The sequence below is a fragment of the Dasypus novemcinctus genome, chromosome 20, assembly GCF_030445035.2.
Source record: "Dasypus novemcinctus isolate mDasNov1 chromosome 20, mDasNov1.1.hap2, whole genome shotgun sequence".
Taxonomy (NCBI): domain Eukaryota; kingdom Metazoa; phylum Chordata; class Mammalia; order Cingulata; family Dasypodidae; genus Dasypus; species Dasypus novemcinctus.
The window spans coordinates 25,519,955-25,538,072 of record NC_080692.1 but is presented as its reverse complement, the minus strand read 5'-3'; the positions used below and the strand labels follow the sequence as shown (position 1 = coordinate 25,538,072).

Here is an 18,118-nt window from a genome sequence, read left to right as displayed (position 1 = left end):
TTTTCCTTAGAGTACACTAGACACCAACTTTTGAATAATAGTATTTTTTCCAGGTGAAGACCAAGCAAAGACTAGGCTCTTTTGGGAGGATGGGGAATGGCAGCAGAGAGAGAAGCAATAACCTGTGATTCTTAATTGAATCTGGCTATGGTCAATATCATCTAACATATCTCTCATGTAGGACTGCCCAGACTACTCAAAGAGGAGTACATTATTTTGAATTAATGACCAGATTTAGAATCTGAAGCGTGGAATCATATGTGAAGCATTCTGAGGTACACCATGGCTTGTTTAATGGTAACTTTTTCAGCTCTGAATGATCATACCAAGAACAATTCTTATTGGTCCTGGATTGAAGATCCTGGGCTTCTGATGACCTCACACCAGTTCCTAACCATTTCCTTTGCTTTAATCCATCTAACCCCCAGATCGATGGTAGGTGCACTTTATAAGAAATCAGTCCAGCTACTGGCCCACTAGAGTGACTCTTTGAACTACCTGGCTCTGCTTATTCATAGAAAGAGATGTCGAGTGCTCTGAGTGGACATTCTGACATTTCCTGTACATTCTTCTCAATTTCTACACAACAATTTACAAATTAGAAAGTTAACTTATGGGCATAGGTAGCAGCTTCCATCTCAGTTTACACACTAGATCATTTTCAGTTTAATTCAGTTGCCTATATTTCAAAGTTAATAGCCTCCCCAATTGTTCTCTTTTCATGTTTCATATGCCTTTTTTCATATTTTCCAAACTTTGTCTTCCTGTGCTTTATACCCAGTATTTTCTTGTGATCAATATTCAATTATACTAATTACATCTTCTGCTAATCCAATGTGTTATTACATTCGTCCTTTAATTTCTTAATTTCATTTAAAAACATTTTGAGGTCATGATAGCTTCTTTGCTACCATTCATCTGCCAAAATTACCAATCTTGACATTTAAATCCTTCAATATTTTACTCATTGTTTTAAGTCCCTGACAAATAACTCCAATAGCAAGAAGCCCACCCTATGAGTTGCTTTCTAATGTGTCCCTTTTCCTCTTGGTTTTCGGTCAAATTTCTTCTTTCCTTTTGTATGTCTGAGTATTTTTTATTGATAGACATTATAGATTAAAAATTGTATAAATATTTCAGAAAGGATTTTCTTTTGTTTCTTCCAGGCACCTGATTTAGGGGCAGATACATTTATTTAAAGTGAATTGAAGGGATTAGAAGTTGGGCTTCCATTCTTATGAGGAATGACACTCTTCCTCTTTTGGTACAAATTTTCTGGTTATTTAACAGCATCCCTTCTTCTACCACACGTTGAAATATAATTTTGTGTTCTCCCAACCCAGTGAGTCTGGCAAAACATCTGTTGAGCTTTTGAGTTTCTCAGCTATTACATTTGAATTGGCAAATGGTTCAGGAGGAGAAAGGCTCCGTTTCTGCCCTTTACTTCTGAGAGTTTGGCTCCAAAAATTCTTGCTACCTTGGGAGCTGCCAACCAGTATTCATATATTGCAGCTTGTATGAATTCATGCTCTATGCAAGTTTGACTTACAACAGGCAAGTTTTTCGTCATCAGAAGCAGAACTCTCCATACAGAAGGTACCGCTGAAGTTAAAAATATCACTCCCACGTTTCTGCTTTCTACTCATACGCCTTCAACAGGTTATTGTTATTTAGTTGAATTCTACTTCCTGTTCTCTAACCTTTTAATCTCTAGTCCTGATGTTTCTGCGGGAACCCAGACCCACCTAGTATCCTGGGGCAATGATCCGTGTCTGATCCCGCGGGCTCTGTGGCATCTGAAAAGAGTGCTACCAGCTACTCACCTAATCTGTCCCATAGATTTGTAAAACTCTTCCAATCCAATAAAAGCCGCCCATTGACTTGACTCTCTCTTTCAGGGAGCAGGCAGCTCCGCCTGGCGAATGGGGGCGGTCGCTGTGCCGGCAGAGTGGAGGTCCTTCACCAGGGCTCTTGGGGCACCATCTGTGGTTTTGGCTGGACCCTGAACGATGCCCACGTGGTGTGCAGACAGCTCAGCTGTGGAGAGGCCACCACCGTCGCCACTAGCTTTGGGGCAGGATCAGGATACGTCTGGTTGCTCTACATGAAGTGCACAGGAAAGGAGTCCCACGTGTGGAATTGCCCTTCTGCGAGCTGGGGGCCATATGATTGCAATCATATCTCCGACGCAGCCGTCGTCTGCTCAGGTATGGTCAGTGCATTGCCCACTAGTTTGGACAGTGGTATCTGAACCTGGTATCTGAACTCTGCTTAAAGCAGAATGATGGACCTCTTTACTTTTCCTCTTGCAAATCTCAACTGCTGGTCTAAAGTAGTTTATTCTGATACCACCTCAATTAAAATCAGGCTTCATGATTTTGTTTTTTATACTTTACTGTGTAAGAGTGTACATTCACAAACCATCACACACACTCCCTTTGTGACATGAAACTCTCAGAGGGAGGGACAAGAAAGAAGGTGTACTTTCCTCTCACTTCTGAGGGCTGGGTGTTTCTGAACTAAGTGTTCCTGTATGTATAGTGAGACACTGCTTTGCACTGAGTTAATAGAGCAGCACAGGGGATACCGTTAAAGAATCAGAGAGAAATTTTGAGATTTGTGTCAAATTGCAACTCTCCTTTGCAAACTCATACATTAAGCTCCTAGGGTGGAAGGACCAGAGGGTTCCGGATAAAATGCCCCAAGTTGTAGGGCTCTTTCTCCTGTTGTTGCCAGGAAATATTCTTTCTCCCTTTTTTCTTTAAAACACATCCATATAAACTCAAACTTTGGAGAGAAGCTCAGGCATGAACTGGAAAGCCATTGGTGGATGCAATAAAATATTAATTTCTGTGTTCTATGATAGCAGATTATGGTACCTGATGGCTTCAGTAAAATAAGAGAACTGCATTTGGGAGTTTAGTTATAAGAAGGAGGAAAGGGGACAAATAGAACGTTTGAAAAGAGTGGAAGAGGCTTAGAGTAGCTGGAGTGGGGAGAGAATGGCAATGGGAGTTGACAAATAGCACACACAGTATTTTCTGAATACAAAGGACCAGGTATGGGGTGAAGAATGCCCTGTGTACATGATATGAGTTCTGTGAGGCTGATTGTAGGGACAGAGAAGACCAAGTGTCAAGGCTCAAAGTGGAGATATGGAGAAGTTCTGAATGATGAAATTTGATTAAGTAACTAGCATAAGAACATAGGTTAAGAGACCAGACATGGACCTATCAAGCGGCAAATTTCAACTTGCCTTACAGAATTGATTCATACCAAAAAACCAGTTCTCAGAAGTAGCAGTTTTCCTTTATTTTTGATATCAAGAGCTCTCATAGACAGATAAAGCAGATACAACCCCCAGATATTGGTTCCTTTGAGGGCTAAAGAGACCCATGGGAGTTATGGTCATGGCCGATGGGGTTAACTACCAGGGCAGATGGCCCCTCTTTGGAAATGGTGTTTATGTGTGATGAATCTGGACTCAGATGGGATCTCCCTCCATAAGACTTTCATGCTAATGTGCTGGAGGTGCAGTTAATGTTGGGGTTTAAGATATATTTAGGGGATTTGAATCTCTGGACTGACAATGTGATAGCCAGGTCCTGAGCCTCAACAGACTCCAGCACCTACAATCTGATCTATTGGACTTACCACACTCAGCTAAGATGGAGTTGAAGAAGGATAACCACCACACCATGGAGCCTAGAGTGATTACAACTGAAAATGGGAGGATTGCATCCAGCATCCATGTGGAATCTGAGCCTCCTCTTGACATAGAGGTGCAATGGACACAACCAATCCAATGTCCACATAGAAGAGGTGGCATTGGATTGGGAAAAGTGGACATGGTGGACGACGGGTATGGGGAAAGGCAGGAAGAGATGAGAGGTGGAGGCGTCTTTGGGACATGGAGCTGCCCTGGATGGTGCTTCAGAGGTAATCACCGGACATTGTAAATCCTCACAGGGCCCACTGGATGGAATGGAGGAGAGTATGGGCCATGATGTGAACCATTGTCTATGAGGTGCAGAGGTGCCCAAAGATGTACTTACCAAATCCAATGGATGTGTCATGATGATGGGAACGAGTGTTGTTGGGGGGGGAGAGGGGGGACGGGGGGGTGGGGTTGAATGGGACCTCACATATATATTTTTAATGTAATATTATTACAAAGTCAATAAAAAAATTTAATGAGAAGAAGAAGCTGGAATAAATGAAAAAAAAAAAAAAGAGCTCTCATAAATTTTCACAAGGCTTTAAACTGCCTACTTTTTGATTCTCCCACTAGAAGAAAAGATAAGAAATGTGTTTTACTGCAATTTACATTCCCAAAATAGCTACCAAATTTCCCAGGACATGGCACACTCTGAAAGATGTTTGGATTTTGAATAAAAGGCCATTAAATTGAGTTCTCAATATTGCCTTCACACACCTTTCTCCTACCTCCTCCACCTGCCTGCTGTGTGGTCACAGGGGAGGGCCCATAACACAGGCAGGACCAACAGAAGTCCTTGCCCAGAATTTACTCTCTTCTAGTGGATCACTAGGAAGGCCAGTGTCTGCAGTGTCAACTGTGAGGAGGCTTTTCTAAAGAACAGAGAGGAATGAAGAGAAGCAGGGATTGGAAAGGAGTTCAGGGAGGATAAGTCCTGGAAGCATTTGGTTCCCATTCCTCAAGCTCTCTGTTAGGAACATAGCTTTTCCATCAGCCATGCAAGCTTTATTTACAAACCTCATTGAATAGGGTTTCTGTCATTTGCAAATGAGAGAGTCCTGATTAATATATTCTGCATTTTAGAGTGGATGTTTTATGTCTCAACAAAAGCCTTAGACAGTGAGTTGCTTCACATTATGTCTCAATACCCAGAGCAGGAATTGTTTACACCTTAGAAGGAAAAGACACATTGTTTCAGGAGCCCACAGTAAATGCTCATTCCAGTATGTGCTGACCACTTTCAAATCATGACCTTTCAAATCATGCTCAAGACTTGACAGATTCCATTCTTCAAGATGCACAGAGACTTTTACAGGATTCAAAAGGAAGGCTATCCTGACAAATAATCGATTATCTCATATCCGTAGAGTAGATACTTAGATGTACTGACCACAACATTCAAATTTCTGGGTTTTTCCTATTGCAAATTATGAAGAAGGAATAATACATGTAATAATATATTCTTGCATACAGAAAGACAGATATAAGGAAGGTTTACACAGTAAAGTGGAGGCATTATTTACCTTGAGCGTCTGAGAAAGGAAAAGAGAATAATTTTTCTCTAGATTCCTATATACTATAGCCATATTATTAAAAAAAAAATACACTTTTTTCAATTAAAAACTAATAAGATTTTAAAACATTTTTAATACAATGAACACATAGTTCCACAATAATTTTGATCTTTAGATTAGATGATCTTGGTTTGTGAGAATGATGCATGCCCAGACCTGATAAGTTGTGAGGTTGACAATGATACTGCTACTGGGGTCACTTCAGGAACTTCATCTGGTAGAGTGCCTGATTCCAAGTCAGATGCTCTGAGAACATTCACTATATGAATATCAGGCTATAGGAAGTTTAGGAACCATTGGCCCATGCCAAGAGTAGAACTGCACTGGGTAAGCTATCTCTTTTTCAAAAATGCTCCAAATTTTCATTTAAAAAGATGATGTGCAAGTCCCTTGGAGGGTTCCATATTATACTTAAAATTAGGGCATTATCTCAGAACTTTGCAGAGGGAGCACTATTCAATCTGAATCAAGATGGCCATGCCATCAGTATTCTTGAGAGCTAGAAATGTACCATGGAAAAAAATGAAAAGAAAAAGAAGATAGTGAACCCAAAGAGTGGTTTTCACCTCACTTACAGTATTTAGTGGGCCTTTTTCTCATATCTAAATGGAAAATAAATATAAATTGTGGTGTTTGGGTAATATTGAAGGTCCTTTTTCATTCATTAACAAATATTAAATTAGTTGATATTATGATACAGAAACTGAACTAGTTTCTGCAGATAAAATAATAAAAAAGATAAACCTTGTTCTTGACCTCATTGAGCACTCAATGTGTACATTTAAACCTTATATTGATTAGTTTCTAAGTTGTAAGATTTTCATGTTGTTGTTTTTGTTTTGCTTTGTTTTCTTAAAGCCTTTGCTTTGAGACATGATGGAAAACTTTACAGGCTCACATGAAAAAATAAGACATGATCATAGCTTGGTGTGAAGACAGTCTAATAAGACAGCTTAAATGCCCGTCAGCTAACATAGAAGCTGAACTGCTGGAGATGTGACATGCTGTAGGACTGATAGAAATGGGTACTAATGTCCCTCTCCTTCAACAGAATCCACACCAACCTCCTCATACTCCTTCTCAAGGGCAGCCATGTCCTCAGGGGCCTCAGAAAACTCTCCTTCCTCCATCCCTGGACCCACATACTAGTGAACAAAGGGATGCTTGGCAAACATCAGGTCAAACTTGTGGTCCAGGCAAGCCCAGGTCTGGTAAATGGCTGTGGTGTTGCTCGGCAAGCACACAGGCCACTGGGCCTTGGCCAGTTCTCCACCAGGTACTACAGTGGGGGACTGGTAATTAATGCCAACCTTGAAGCCAGTAAGACATCAATCCACAAACTGGATGCTGTGCTTTGTCTTGATGGTGGCAATGGCAGCATTGGTGTCTTTGGGAATCAGAGTACAACAGGAAGCAAGCCATGCATTTTCACTGTGACAGGGGTCTCATTTCACCATCTGGTTGGCTGGTCCAAGGCAAACATTTGTAAACTCCCACTGAAAACCTCACCCAGGCTCATTTACAAATACCTAGGTTCAAGAAAAATGGTGAGGACCACTGGCCCCCTTCGCCCACTCCTATAATGCTCTGAGCTTTCTGAACATCCAGACTCATCTATGTACAACTTCTTTTTCATATTGGTACCTAAGAAATTCTTGGAAGTTTTCACTGTCAAAATATCCAAAAAATAAAGTGTGAAACCATAGAAGTGGACTAGTTGTAGTGCATGTATTTCTTCTCTTGAACCACCAGTCTTTCTACGGTTTTCCCACTCATCGGTCACTTGAGGATTGGATGGGAGAAAAAGCAGGTCAGAATTCCACCTGCAGGAAGATGGAATTCTAACCTTGTCTCTCTTCCTGATAGGTCTCTACCCTCTTGTATCCATGTCCTGTTTTGTTTGTTAGTTTTGTGTAATTTTTTTTACCTCTGAGTTGGCGCAACTCTTCATACTTTGGCACCCAAATTTGAATGCCCATCTACTTTGCAGTTTCCTTCAGTCCTATAATTCCTGATTGTCTTTATTACATAACCCATTTTATTTGGTGGTAAATGGCATATTTCTAGCTTTCAAAATAACTGATCCAATGGCTCAAACCAGATTGAACAGCACTACCTCCTTGCTAAGTTCTGAGATAATTCCCTACTGTTCAGTATAATATAGAACCCCCCAAGAGACTTGTGCATCAGCTTCCTAAATGAAAATTGGAAGGATTTCTGAGAAAAAGATAAGTTACCCAGTGCAGTTCTTGGCTTCATTGTGCTGCTCTTGGCATGGGCCAGTGGGATCTTAACTCTTTTATAGCTGAAGAAAGAAGTGATTAGAGTAAAATTCATGAAATGAAGGTTCTCAGCATATTGCCTGGGTATCAGACCCTGGATGAGGAATTCACTTTTTTAGTTAACTCCAAAGTACATGCTCCTGGAATTCAGTAGTTCTGAACTGACCCTGAAAATCCCTGCTGAATCTGTCCTTAGAAACTCACTCATGGATGACGTATTCTGATACCACCTGTTGAATCCTCTCCCCATGCTCCGTCCATGGGTAGGAGTGGAGACTTTCAAACCACTGCTTGTAAGATGTCACTTCCAAATGCCAAGCCAGGACAATGACCTCTCCCTGGGTTTGTTTTTTCTCCCTTAGGATTTGTGCACCTGGTTGGAGGGGTTGGACCCTGCTCAGGGCGAGTGGAAGTGCATTCTGGAGGAGACTGGACACCAGTGTCTGACAGGAACTTCACGTTGCCCACTGCCCAGGTCATCTGTGCAGAGCTGCAGTGTGGCAAGGCTGTGTCTGTAGTGAGGGACATGTCCTTCAGAGAGGCTGAAGGTCAAGTTTGGGCTGAAGGTTTCCGATGTAAGGGGCAGGAGCAAGAGCTCTGGTTCTGCCCTAAAGTGGCCCACCCTCAAGGCAATTGTCACCACAGTGGGGCGGTTCACATTGTCTGTTCAGGTGAGACTCTCAGCAAGACTTTGACCTTCCCCATACCTTCTTGGGTAAGAAAACCACAAGGTTTTGCTGAAACGCTGTATTCTTCTTTCAGAGTACACAGAAGTGCGGCTCATGAAAAATGGCAGCTCTCAGTGTGAGGGACAAGTGGAGATGAATATTTCTGGAGGCTGGAGAGCACTCTGTGCATCCCACTGGAACATGGTCAATGCCAATGTGGTTTGCCAACAGCTTGGCTGTGGAGTCGCCAGCTCTACCCCAGAAGGAGCATATTTTGTGGAAAGAGTTCATGGAGTCTGGAAACACCAATTTCACTGCTCAGGGACTGAATCCTTTTTGTGGCAATGCCCTGAGACTGCCCTGGGGATCCCTGACTGCACCCATGGAAACACGGCCTCTGTGATCTGCTCAGGTAAGAGGCAGGTGAGGGCTAAGTGGTACTCAGGAGGTCCCTTGAGTGAAATGCCCAGATGAGCAGAGAATGTGAAAAGCCATCTTCGAAAGTGGGGCATGCTGCGGTGATTGTGGCTCCTCTCATTGTTCATTCATCTGTCAGTTTAGGGCCAGGGATGTTAAAAACTTTTCTATTTTTTTTCAATAAGCATGATTAGGTATATTTAAATATAATTTAAAGAGAAAAGTGTAAACAATCAGCATATAGCACAATGAATTATATAATAACATGAACATAGTCCTGTAACCAAAACCCAGGTTAACAAAGTGAGTATCAGCAACACCCAGAAGCCACATGCCCACCCCAGCAATCACTGTGCCCTCCTCTTCTCCAAAGGAAACCACTCTCCTAAACTCTGCTATACTACAAAATAGTTTTGCCTGGTTTTGAACTTTATATAAAGCCATATATTATTCTGTCCTGTGTGCAACTCCTTTGACTCAATATTTTTGCTGATTTTTTTTCAACATTGTCTAATATCCTTCAGTATGTTCTCTTTTATGTTTAACTTCTTTGACTCAATATTATGCTTGTGATTTGTTGTTTATAGCAGTGTTTTATTAATTACTATTATTATATATTGTTATTTGTTTATATATATATTATATATTATTATTATATATTGTTGTTTATAGCAGTGTTTTATTAATTATTATTGTGATAAATATCCCATTGAATGACCATATGACAATGTATTGATTCACTCAAATAATGAAAGAAATTTTGAGCTCTTTCAATGCTTGACTATTACAAATAATGAGGCCACTAATAATTGTGACATTAACTTTTGAATCAAATATGCATGTATTTATTCTCTGTATTTAACCCGTGCCTTTTTGCTTTCACTCTTAATCATGTTTTTAATTAGCTGGGTTATTAATTTTAATGAAGTACAATTTATCAACATTTTCCTGTCCCTTTATTACTTATTTCCTTTTTAAGATACCTTTGCACACCTCAAAATTCTGAAGATGTTCTCCCACAGTATTTTACAGGTTTAATTATTTTTCTTTCCCATAAAATTGTATACTACTTCTCGAATTGATATTTATGTATGGTGTGAGATAGGGATAAAGTTTTCTATTTTTATAAGGATATCCATATAAAAGGACTCTGATGCTTTGCTGAAGAGCCTCTTTTCCCAACTTTAGTACCACCTTGGTCATAAACAGCGTATGTATGTCTGAGCTTTTTCTGGACTTGCTCTTCTGTTCCATCATATCATTTGTATATCCTTGCATCAATACCACACTTACTTAATTATTGTAACTTTATAGTAACTCTTGATATGTGGTGAAGTAACTTATCTCACTTTGTCGCTTTTCTTCCTGAGTATATTAGCCATTCTTGGTACTTTGCATTTCCACAAAAAATTATAGAATTAGGTTGTCATTTTTCACCAGAACAACAGCATGATACTATTTTTATTGAGATTGTTTTTAATCTACATATGAATTTGTAGATAATTGATTTTGACAGTATTGAGTCTCCCAATTCATTCATAAGGTGTGTCCCTCCATTTATTTAGGTCTCCTTTAATTTTTCTCAAAAGTCTCAGACATCTTCAACTAAGTTTTCTTTTAGGTGATTTATATTTTGGATGGTATTTTTCATAGAGCGTTTAAATTTCATTTTTTAATATTCCACCACTGAGATATTACTTCCAGGATTTTTGTGTATGGCTGTTTCAGTTTGATATTATTTATGAATTTAAAAAAAAGATACTTGATTATTTTTGAAAACTGATCTGTTCCTCTGGATGTGATACTCCTTTGATTGTATTGAATTCAGAGGTTTCACTTTTACTTTATTAAATCAGTTTTAGGGTTTTGATTGAAACACGTCATTGGGGCAACTCAGTTTGAGTCCCCACCTCCTTGGTGGGCTATATAAACAGACACTCAATTAAGAAAGTCCAGAAGAAGTAGATACACAGAAGAACACAGATGAAGAGAGGCATATCAATAGACAAGGCAGAAGCCCCAGGAAGAGATGAGCCATTTGCCTGGTAGTTTACAGCTGACCATGTAAGAGACCAGAGCAGCTGAGCCCAAAAAGAAATGAGCCCCAGGAAGAGACATGAGCCCTATGCCAGCCTACAGCTGAGACGGGACCACAGAGCCTTAAGAGGAAGAAGAAAAGCTGACATCTCCCACCATCTTGCTTCAACACGTGGCAAATGACTTTGGGTGAGAAAGTATCTCTTATGGTACCTTGAGCTAGACTCATTAGGGCCTTGTGACTGTAGGCTTCTGCCCCAAAGAAATACCCTTTATAAAGCCAACAGATTTCTGGTACTTTGTATCTGGCTAATACAATGGCCCATATCAAAACATCACACCTATTTCCAATATGCTAAAAGAATCTATCATGTATAGGTGTTCAATCTTGTCAAAACCTTTTTCCATATCTAATGTCATGATTATGTGATTCTTTTCTTGATTTTGTTACTGTGGTGAATTTTACATATTTGGTTTTTGCATTTCTGGAACAAACACCATTTCCAGACAACCTGAAGAATACAAGAGGATTGGTGTATTCTTTTTATACATCTCTTGGTTCAAATTGCTAATATTTTCTTCATTAATTCTGCATCTATATATATGCATTAAACACATTGGTCTGTAATTGTCCTTTCTAGGCAAAGTTTCATATTAATACTTTGCTTTCTCATAAAATGAGGTGGAAATTTTTTTTCTTCCTTTTTTATCCTCTGCAAGAGTTTGGTGTTTTCTTTATTTTTCTATGTATTTGTGTAAGTTTTTATTTTTAAATAATCACAGACTTACAGAAAAGTTGCAAGAATCATATATAGAACCCTCTTAACAATCTCCACCCAGATTCACATATAAACATTTTACAAATATATACATATTATTGAACATATATATATATATACACATCCACATACACAAAATATATATGCTTGGGTTTCTTTTCCTCTTAACCATAAACTGTCTTAGAAAGTTCATGTCCCTTTACTCTTAGGTACTTCATCATTTCATAAGTACAAAGATGTTCATATAACAACTATATAGCTATCAAATTCAGGAAATTTTAAATTGACACACGGCTACTAGCTATGAACTGTGAAAACCATCTGGGCCTGGAATTTCTTTGCTTTTTGTTTGGTTGGTTGATTACTTTGGTTTGTTGGTGGTTGTTGAAAGGTTTTAATTGCAAATTCAGCATCTTTAACAAATTCAGGTTTATTCAGACCTTCTAATCTTTATTAAGTCATTTTTATTAAGTAGTGTTTTATCAATGGCTTTGATATATCATTGATTTCTCTGATTATCTTTATTGTTTCTTTTTCCTACTTTCTTTGGTTTGATTTGATATTCTTTTATCTTCCAGATATGAATGCTTTTAGCATTGATTTTCAGACTTTATTTTTATTATATGCATTTAGGCTTTAAATGTGACTCTAGTCACAGATTTGACTACCTTATATATGTTTGCTTTTGTTGTATATTTATTATCATTCAGGTTAAAAGTTATTCTAAGTAACCTTGTTTTATCTAGAACTTTATTTTGTAATTTCCAAACAATTGAAAAATTTTAGTTAGTGTTTTGTTATTAATTTTTAGCTCAATTGTACCACAGGCAGACAAAGTACTATATATGATATAAACCATTTGAAATATATTGAGATTAGTTTCTGACCCAGCATGTAGTATTTTTTTAATAATAGTTCCATGTGTACTTGAAAATGTGTTTCGATATGTCTAGGCTGCATGTTTTTTAGCATGCTTGTCAATTAATTAAATTTGTTAATCATATTATACATCTCTTCCATATATCTATTCATTTATATCTGTTTTTCCATCAATTATTGACAGAAGTGTGTTAAAATCTCTAAATATGACTGTATATTTCTCATTTATGTTTTATCAGTTTTTGCTCCAAGCATTTCAAAGCTTGTTTTATGTTAAATACAAATTTAGAATTGTTTTATCTTCTTGTTAGACTATGCCTGTTAAAAAAATGAAATATTGCTCTTTAGGCAACTTTTTTCCCAGAAATTCTGCTTTATATGATGTTAGTAATGCCACACTGTATTTCTTTGCATGGTATTACTTTTTCATCATTTTGTATTATGATCTTCCTGTGTTCTAAAATTTATGGTGTGCCTCTTATATGTAGTAAGCAGTGTTACCTTCCCTGAATTCTATTAGTTATATTCCACTAAAGGTCAGCCCAGATTCATGGAAGGAGGCATAGATCCACCTCATGGATGTGGTATCAAAGAATTTGTGCATATGTTTAAATACAACCATATGTATATTAAACTATCCCACTGAGATAGTGGATTTTGCAATTTCTACCTTTAGTTCTGTCAATTGCGACCCTCTGTATGCCAGACTTAGTATTAATATATGTGAATGCTATAACTTTTCACCACATCTCTTATGCCCCTTACTCTATTTTCCATTCCTTTTTATTTCTGTGGTTTGTGAATTTTCATCTGATATTTCAGTTAAGGGTTTCTATCTTATGCTGTTGTGTTGCTGCTGCTCTCATCATTTGAATTCTCAGTTTTAGTTAGTGACTTTTTTAGCTCAAGAATTTCCAAGTGATTGCCATTTTCTGTCAAAATACCAGTCTTGTCATTTAATTCCTTGAACATTTTATTCATGGATATTAAATCCCTGTCAGATAACTCGAAAAGCAGGATGCCCTGTGCCTTTCTTCCTAATGTGTCCTTTCCCTTTCAGTTTTTATCAAATTTCTTCTGTCTGGGTATTTTTTATTTATTTATAGAAATTGTATATGAAGAATTGTAGAAACCCTTCAGAAAGAATTTCATTTTGCTTCTTACAAGCCCCTGAGTTAGGGGCAGATCACCTTATTTAAAGGGAATTGAAGGCACTAGAAGCTGGGGATCAAGCCTTATGAGAATGGTTGCACTTCCTTCTACAGAAGTTCATGTTTTCTGGTTGTTTAATGCAGATCCTCATGCTGTGCAGACCCTGGATTATAATTTGTGCTCCAGGAGCGTTGTGAGTCTGCCGAAAATTCTTTTGAGCTTTTCAGATTCTCACTCTTGCCTTTGAATTGGCAAATGCCTCCAGTGGGAAGTTGCCAACCTCTGGCCTTAAGTTCTCTCTGAGAGCTTGCCTCCAAAACTTATTGCTGTCTTGGTGACACTAAAATGTTGCTAACCAGAATTTGTATCTTCCAGCTTTCTGATGTCATTCTCTGTGCAATGATTTGCTTAAACTAGGCAAGTTTGCCATTCTCCATAATAGTTGCCTCTTAAGTTATAACATCTCACATTAATTAAATCATCTTCCTGTTCTCTAACCTACTAACTTCTGGTCATCATGTTTCTGCAGGAAACCAGACCCAGCTGGTGCCCCAGTGCAATGACTCCATGTCTCATCCCCCCGGCTCTGTGGCTTCGGAGGAGAGTGTTGCCAACTGCCCAGGTGAGGGGGCCCTGGGACCAAGGAGCCCTTCCCATCCTGTAAAAACGCCCCCACTGACCTGACTCTCTCCCTCAGAGAGCAGACAACTCCGCCTGGCGGACGGGGGCGGTCGCTGTGCCGGCAGAGTGGAGGTCCTTCACCAGGGCTCCTGGGGCACCATCTGTGACGACGGCTGGGACCTGAGCGATGCCCATGTGGTGTGCAGACAGCTGGGCTGTGGAGTGGCAGTCAGGGCCACCACCTCCGCTCACTTCGGGCCGGGATCAGGGCCCATCTGGCTGGACCACCTCAACTGCACAGGAAAGGAGTCCCACGTGTGGAAGTGCCCTTCCCGGGGCTGGGGGCGGCACGACTGCAGGCACAAGGAGGACGCGGGGGTGGTCTGCTCAGGTCTGCCCTCCTTCTTGCCCACATCTGGGGGGAGGCAGCCCAGTCTCGAAAGGGGTATGGTCTAGGCCCTCGGGAAGCAGGAGCTGAATCATCCACAGCACCAGGGGCTCCCGACCAGGTTCTTGTTTCTCAAATAGCAGCGAAGGATAGGTTTCTTCCTGCAGGGATTTCATCTGACAAGATACATTTTTCTAGTGTTTCCAAAATAAAATTAGGACTCACCCTTCAGGCATAGTATAAAAGGGGGAGAGGGATGACTTGTAAATCTTCTTGCACACCTCCTATACAGCAGTGCACCCCTTCGCAGTACCTGGAGCGCTGCTGCACCTCACTTCAGTCCCAGTCTCTGTAAAGAGACAGAGGGACAAGCAGAGGGAACAATGCACTGGTTAAGTAAATGAATCAGAAAGGGATTTATGAACACTTTCCAGGTGGAACTCTCTCCTGAAGTGTCTGAGACAAGCAGGTCAATGGCCTAGAGTGGACGGGTCAGAGCTTTAAGGCCCACTGCACAGGCCACAGTCCCTCATCCTCTCCGTTTTCACTTGCAGAGTTCCTGGCCCTCAGGCTGGTGAGTGAGGACCACGACTGCGCTGGGTGGCTGGAGGTCTTCTACAATGGGACGTGGGGCAGTGTCTGCAGAAGCCCAATGGAGCCCACCACGCTGGCCGTGATCTGCAGGCAGCTGGGCTGTGGGGACACCGGGGATCTCAATGTTTCTGCCGGCATCAGGGCAGTCTCTCAGCCCCGCTGGGTGGATGGAATCCAGTGTCAGAAAAGTGACACCACACTCTGGCAGTGTGCTTCTGATTCCTGGGACCTCAGGTCATGCTCTCCCAATGAAGCAGCTCATGTCATTTGTGCAGGTGACTCTTTTGTCCGCACCTGTGCATATTAATTACAGTTATTTTAAATGCCCAGTCTGATTATCCCTAAATCCCTGCACATCTGAGTCTGGTTCTAATGTTTGCTTTGTCTCTTCAGACTGATTTTTGACAATGTCATGCCTTGTAATTTTTGTTGAAAGCTAGACATGATATATCAGGCAAAAGTACTGAGGTAAATAGGCCTGTAGTTTGAGCTTTCTGTTCATTTGGGTGGGAGTTAGCATGCATTTACTGGTTGCTGTAGCTGTGGTTTTAGAAGCTAAAATTTCTTCACCGTCCTTGTTTTTGTCTCTACTGTTGTGTATTGGTTTATCTAGAGACTCCTTCTTAAATAGGGTCTCAGTCTTGCATCAGCTGTACTCTCATGTTGTTATACAGGAGCACTACATATTGATGAGGTACTAAGTTGCAAGAGGAGTGGAAGGGTTCTGGAATCCTACGAGTAGGTCTCAGCTCTATAGTGAGCCTGTGTTCCTGGGCTGTGACTTCATAAGTGCTTCACGCTTTTCTTTTTTCTCCCCCTAGGTGTGACAGGAAGGCTAGAGGCTGCTGGAGTAGGGGGTTGGGTATTTACCTTCTCCTACTTCACTCAGGTCCTGAAAAAAGAGTTTCCCTTTAGAGCAGGCTGTTGTTATGGAGAACGAACACATGGGGTTTATTTCAAAATGGTTACTATTCCCCTGCCCTTGCTGGGAGCAGGAAGTGATTTTTCTCTAATTTTCACCCTGAGAACCTGCTGGTGGTCCTGGAGGTAAAACTTGAGACGTTTTTCTCTCTCAAGCTAGTCCATGCTCATTTTCCAGCAATTAGTCATTTACCCTTATGTGTCCTTACCAGGCTCCAGCAGTGGCTACTGCTGCCAGTCAGCTGTGATTCTTTGAATCTGCCTGTTCTTCCAGTGTTCAGGATGGTTTGCCCTGTAGACTCAGTTCTCAGGCGGCTCTAAGAAGAGATGTTGATTTTCAAGTTGTTAATCTTTTTTTTTCTTTTTGTCAGGATGACAGTGATAGTGTCAAAGTTCTTTACATGTTGAACTAGAAACTGGATGGCTACTCTTCAGCTGAGTATTTTCCTGCATCATTAATTGCTGTCCTTTATTTGTTCCTCTCTCTATACTCAACCTTGAAATACTGCACAGGCTTTGAGCTAGGTCCTGGGCAAACACCATCTATGTTTTCTTCTTTTTGACATCCTGTTTCTTTTTCATTTTTCTTTTGTGAGACCAACTTCATGAGCAGTTTCTTGAGAGGTTTCTTGAGAAACCTCTAGTTTTGCTAGAACTAGTGATAAGAACTGTTCTACAAAAAAGCAAGCTGCCTCCACTGTCAGAGTTATCATGGCTTTCTCAAGTGAGAAACCATCCAGCAGGGATTGGAAGATTAAAATTCAAAAATTTTCTACATGGTTTTTCTAAATAAGGTACACGGTTATATAGGGTTAATATAGAAAGAACATATAAATTCTAATGTTTTCTAACAATGAATGTATCCTAATTATATTTTTCTGTGAAATAAGATATTTTCTTATTAATTCACACATTCTTGGTTTTTCTATGAATTACTGTATTTCTTTTTCAATTTTTTTATTTTAATATTTTTTCAGTATCGTAATCTCTTATTTTGACCATTTTGTGTAATTATCTGTATGCTTAATCAATTTCTCAACTCAATTTCTAAGTATCCTTTTCAACATCTCTCTCTTCTACTGATCCCCTAGGTTTCTAACCACTTGAAAATTCTCCTATTAACATTTCCACTCCATTTCCTTATATTTCACCCATTTTTTCTATTTAAGACACCATGCTAAAATCACAGAAGCATCTTTTAACATTTGTTTCACATCCATTTTTAAATTATACAATATGGTACATTTTTCTCTCAATCCCGTCTACAATTTCCTCTTTGTATTTCAGAATAATTTTTCTATGGCTCACTGGCCTTTAACAGAAAAAAATATCCCTTCTCTACTTCCAAATTTATTCCATTTCACTTGTTAACTTATAGGGGAGTTGACAGAGTTGGATAATCACAAAGAATAAACACAGATCCAAAATTCCTTTCACAATTCAATAGTGGAAAAAACAAAACAGAGCCCACAATTCAGCTTGGAATAATCTCTCCTTTTATTGATGTTTTTAGTAAATAAAGATTTATTGAATGTCTTCAATGAACTAGGTAGTATTTTAGGAACTAGAGAGGAGAATAAGTCAAAGGCCTTTCTCTAATTGTATGGTGTTTTGGGGGTTGATTCAAAGCAATTAAAATCAAGAAATAAATGACAGTAACTAATTCAAATGGTTATAATTTTTATGAAATTATTGAAATTAGGGTAAAATGAGAGAAAGACTACTGGCAAATACAGGGTTGAGGTGGTATTAATTTACAATGGTGGATACTGGGACTACAGCTCTAAGAGGGTTGGGGGTGCTAGTGAGATCACGATCAGTCCATCGAGGTAGCCACTGACCCCGGGATGGCCCCACCAGCAGCTGCCCTCCCTCAACACCCAGGACACCACAGGGATCTTTTCTCTTCTCTCAAACCCCCATAACTTAAGTTTTGGCTTCCTAGAGTTCCCAAGAGCACCTATTCATCCAAGATCTTGCCAACCTAGGTACTTAATGCATGGGACAGGACACAGGTGTGTATCACTGTGGAACACAAAGATCAACAGCCCAGGGTCCACAAGATGGAGGAATAGAGTATGGATTAGA

At 39.8% G+C, this 18,118-nt stretch overlaps 1 protein-coding gene across 1 annotated transcript in view; it reads left to right on the top strand.

The window, feature by feature from the left end:
• LOC101423803 (uncharacterized) overlaps positions 1-18,118 on the top strand; it is a 446,281-nt gene that overhangs the window by 207,347 nt on the left and 220,816 nt on the right. The window contains 6 exon segments of the mRNA XM_071210051.1: positions 1,906-2,207; positions 7,937-8,245; positions 8,337-8,654; positions 14,036-14,128; positions 14,204-14,518; positions 15,070-15,384. Coding sequence (XP_071066152.1) covers positions 1,906-2,207; positions 7,937-8,245; positions 8,337-8,654; positions 14,036-14,128; positions 14,204-14,518; positions 15,070-15,384 — 1,652 coding nt within the window.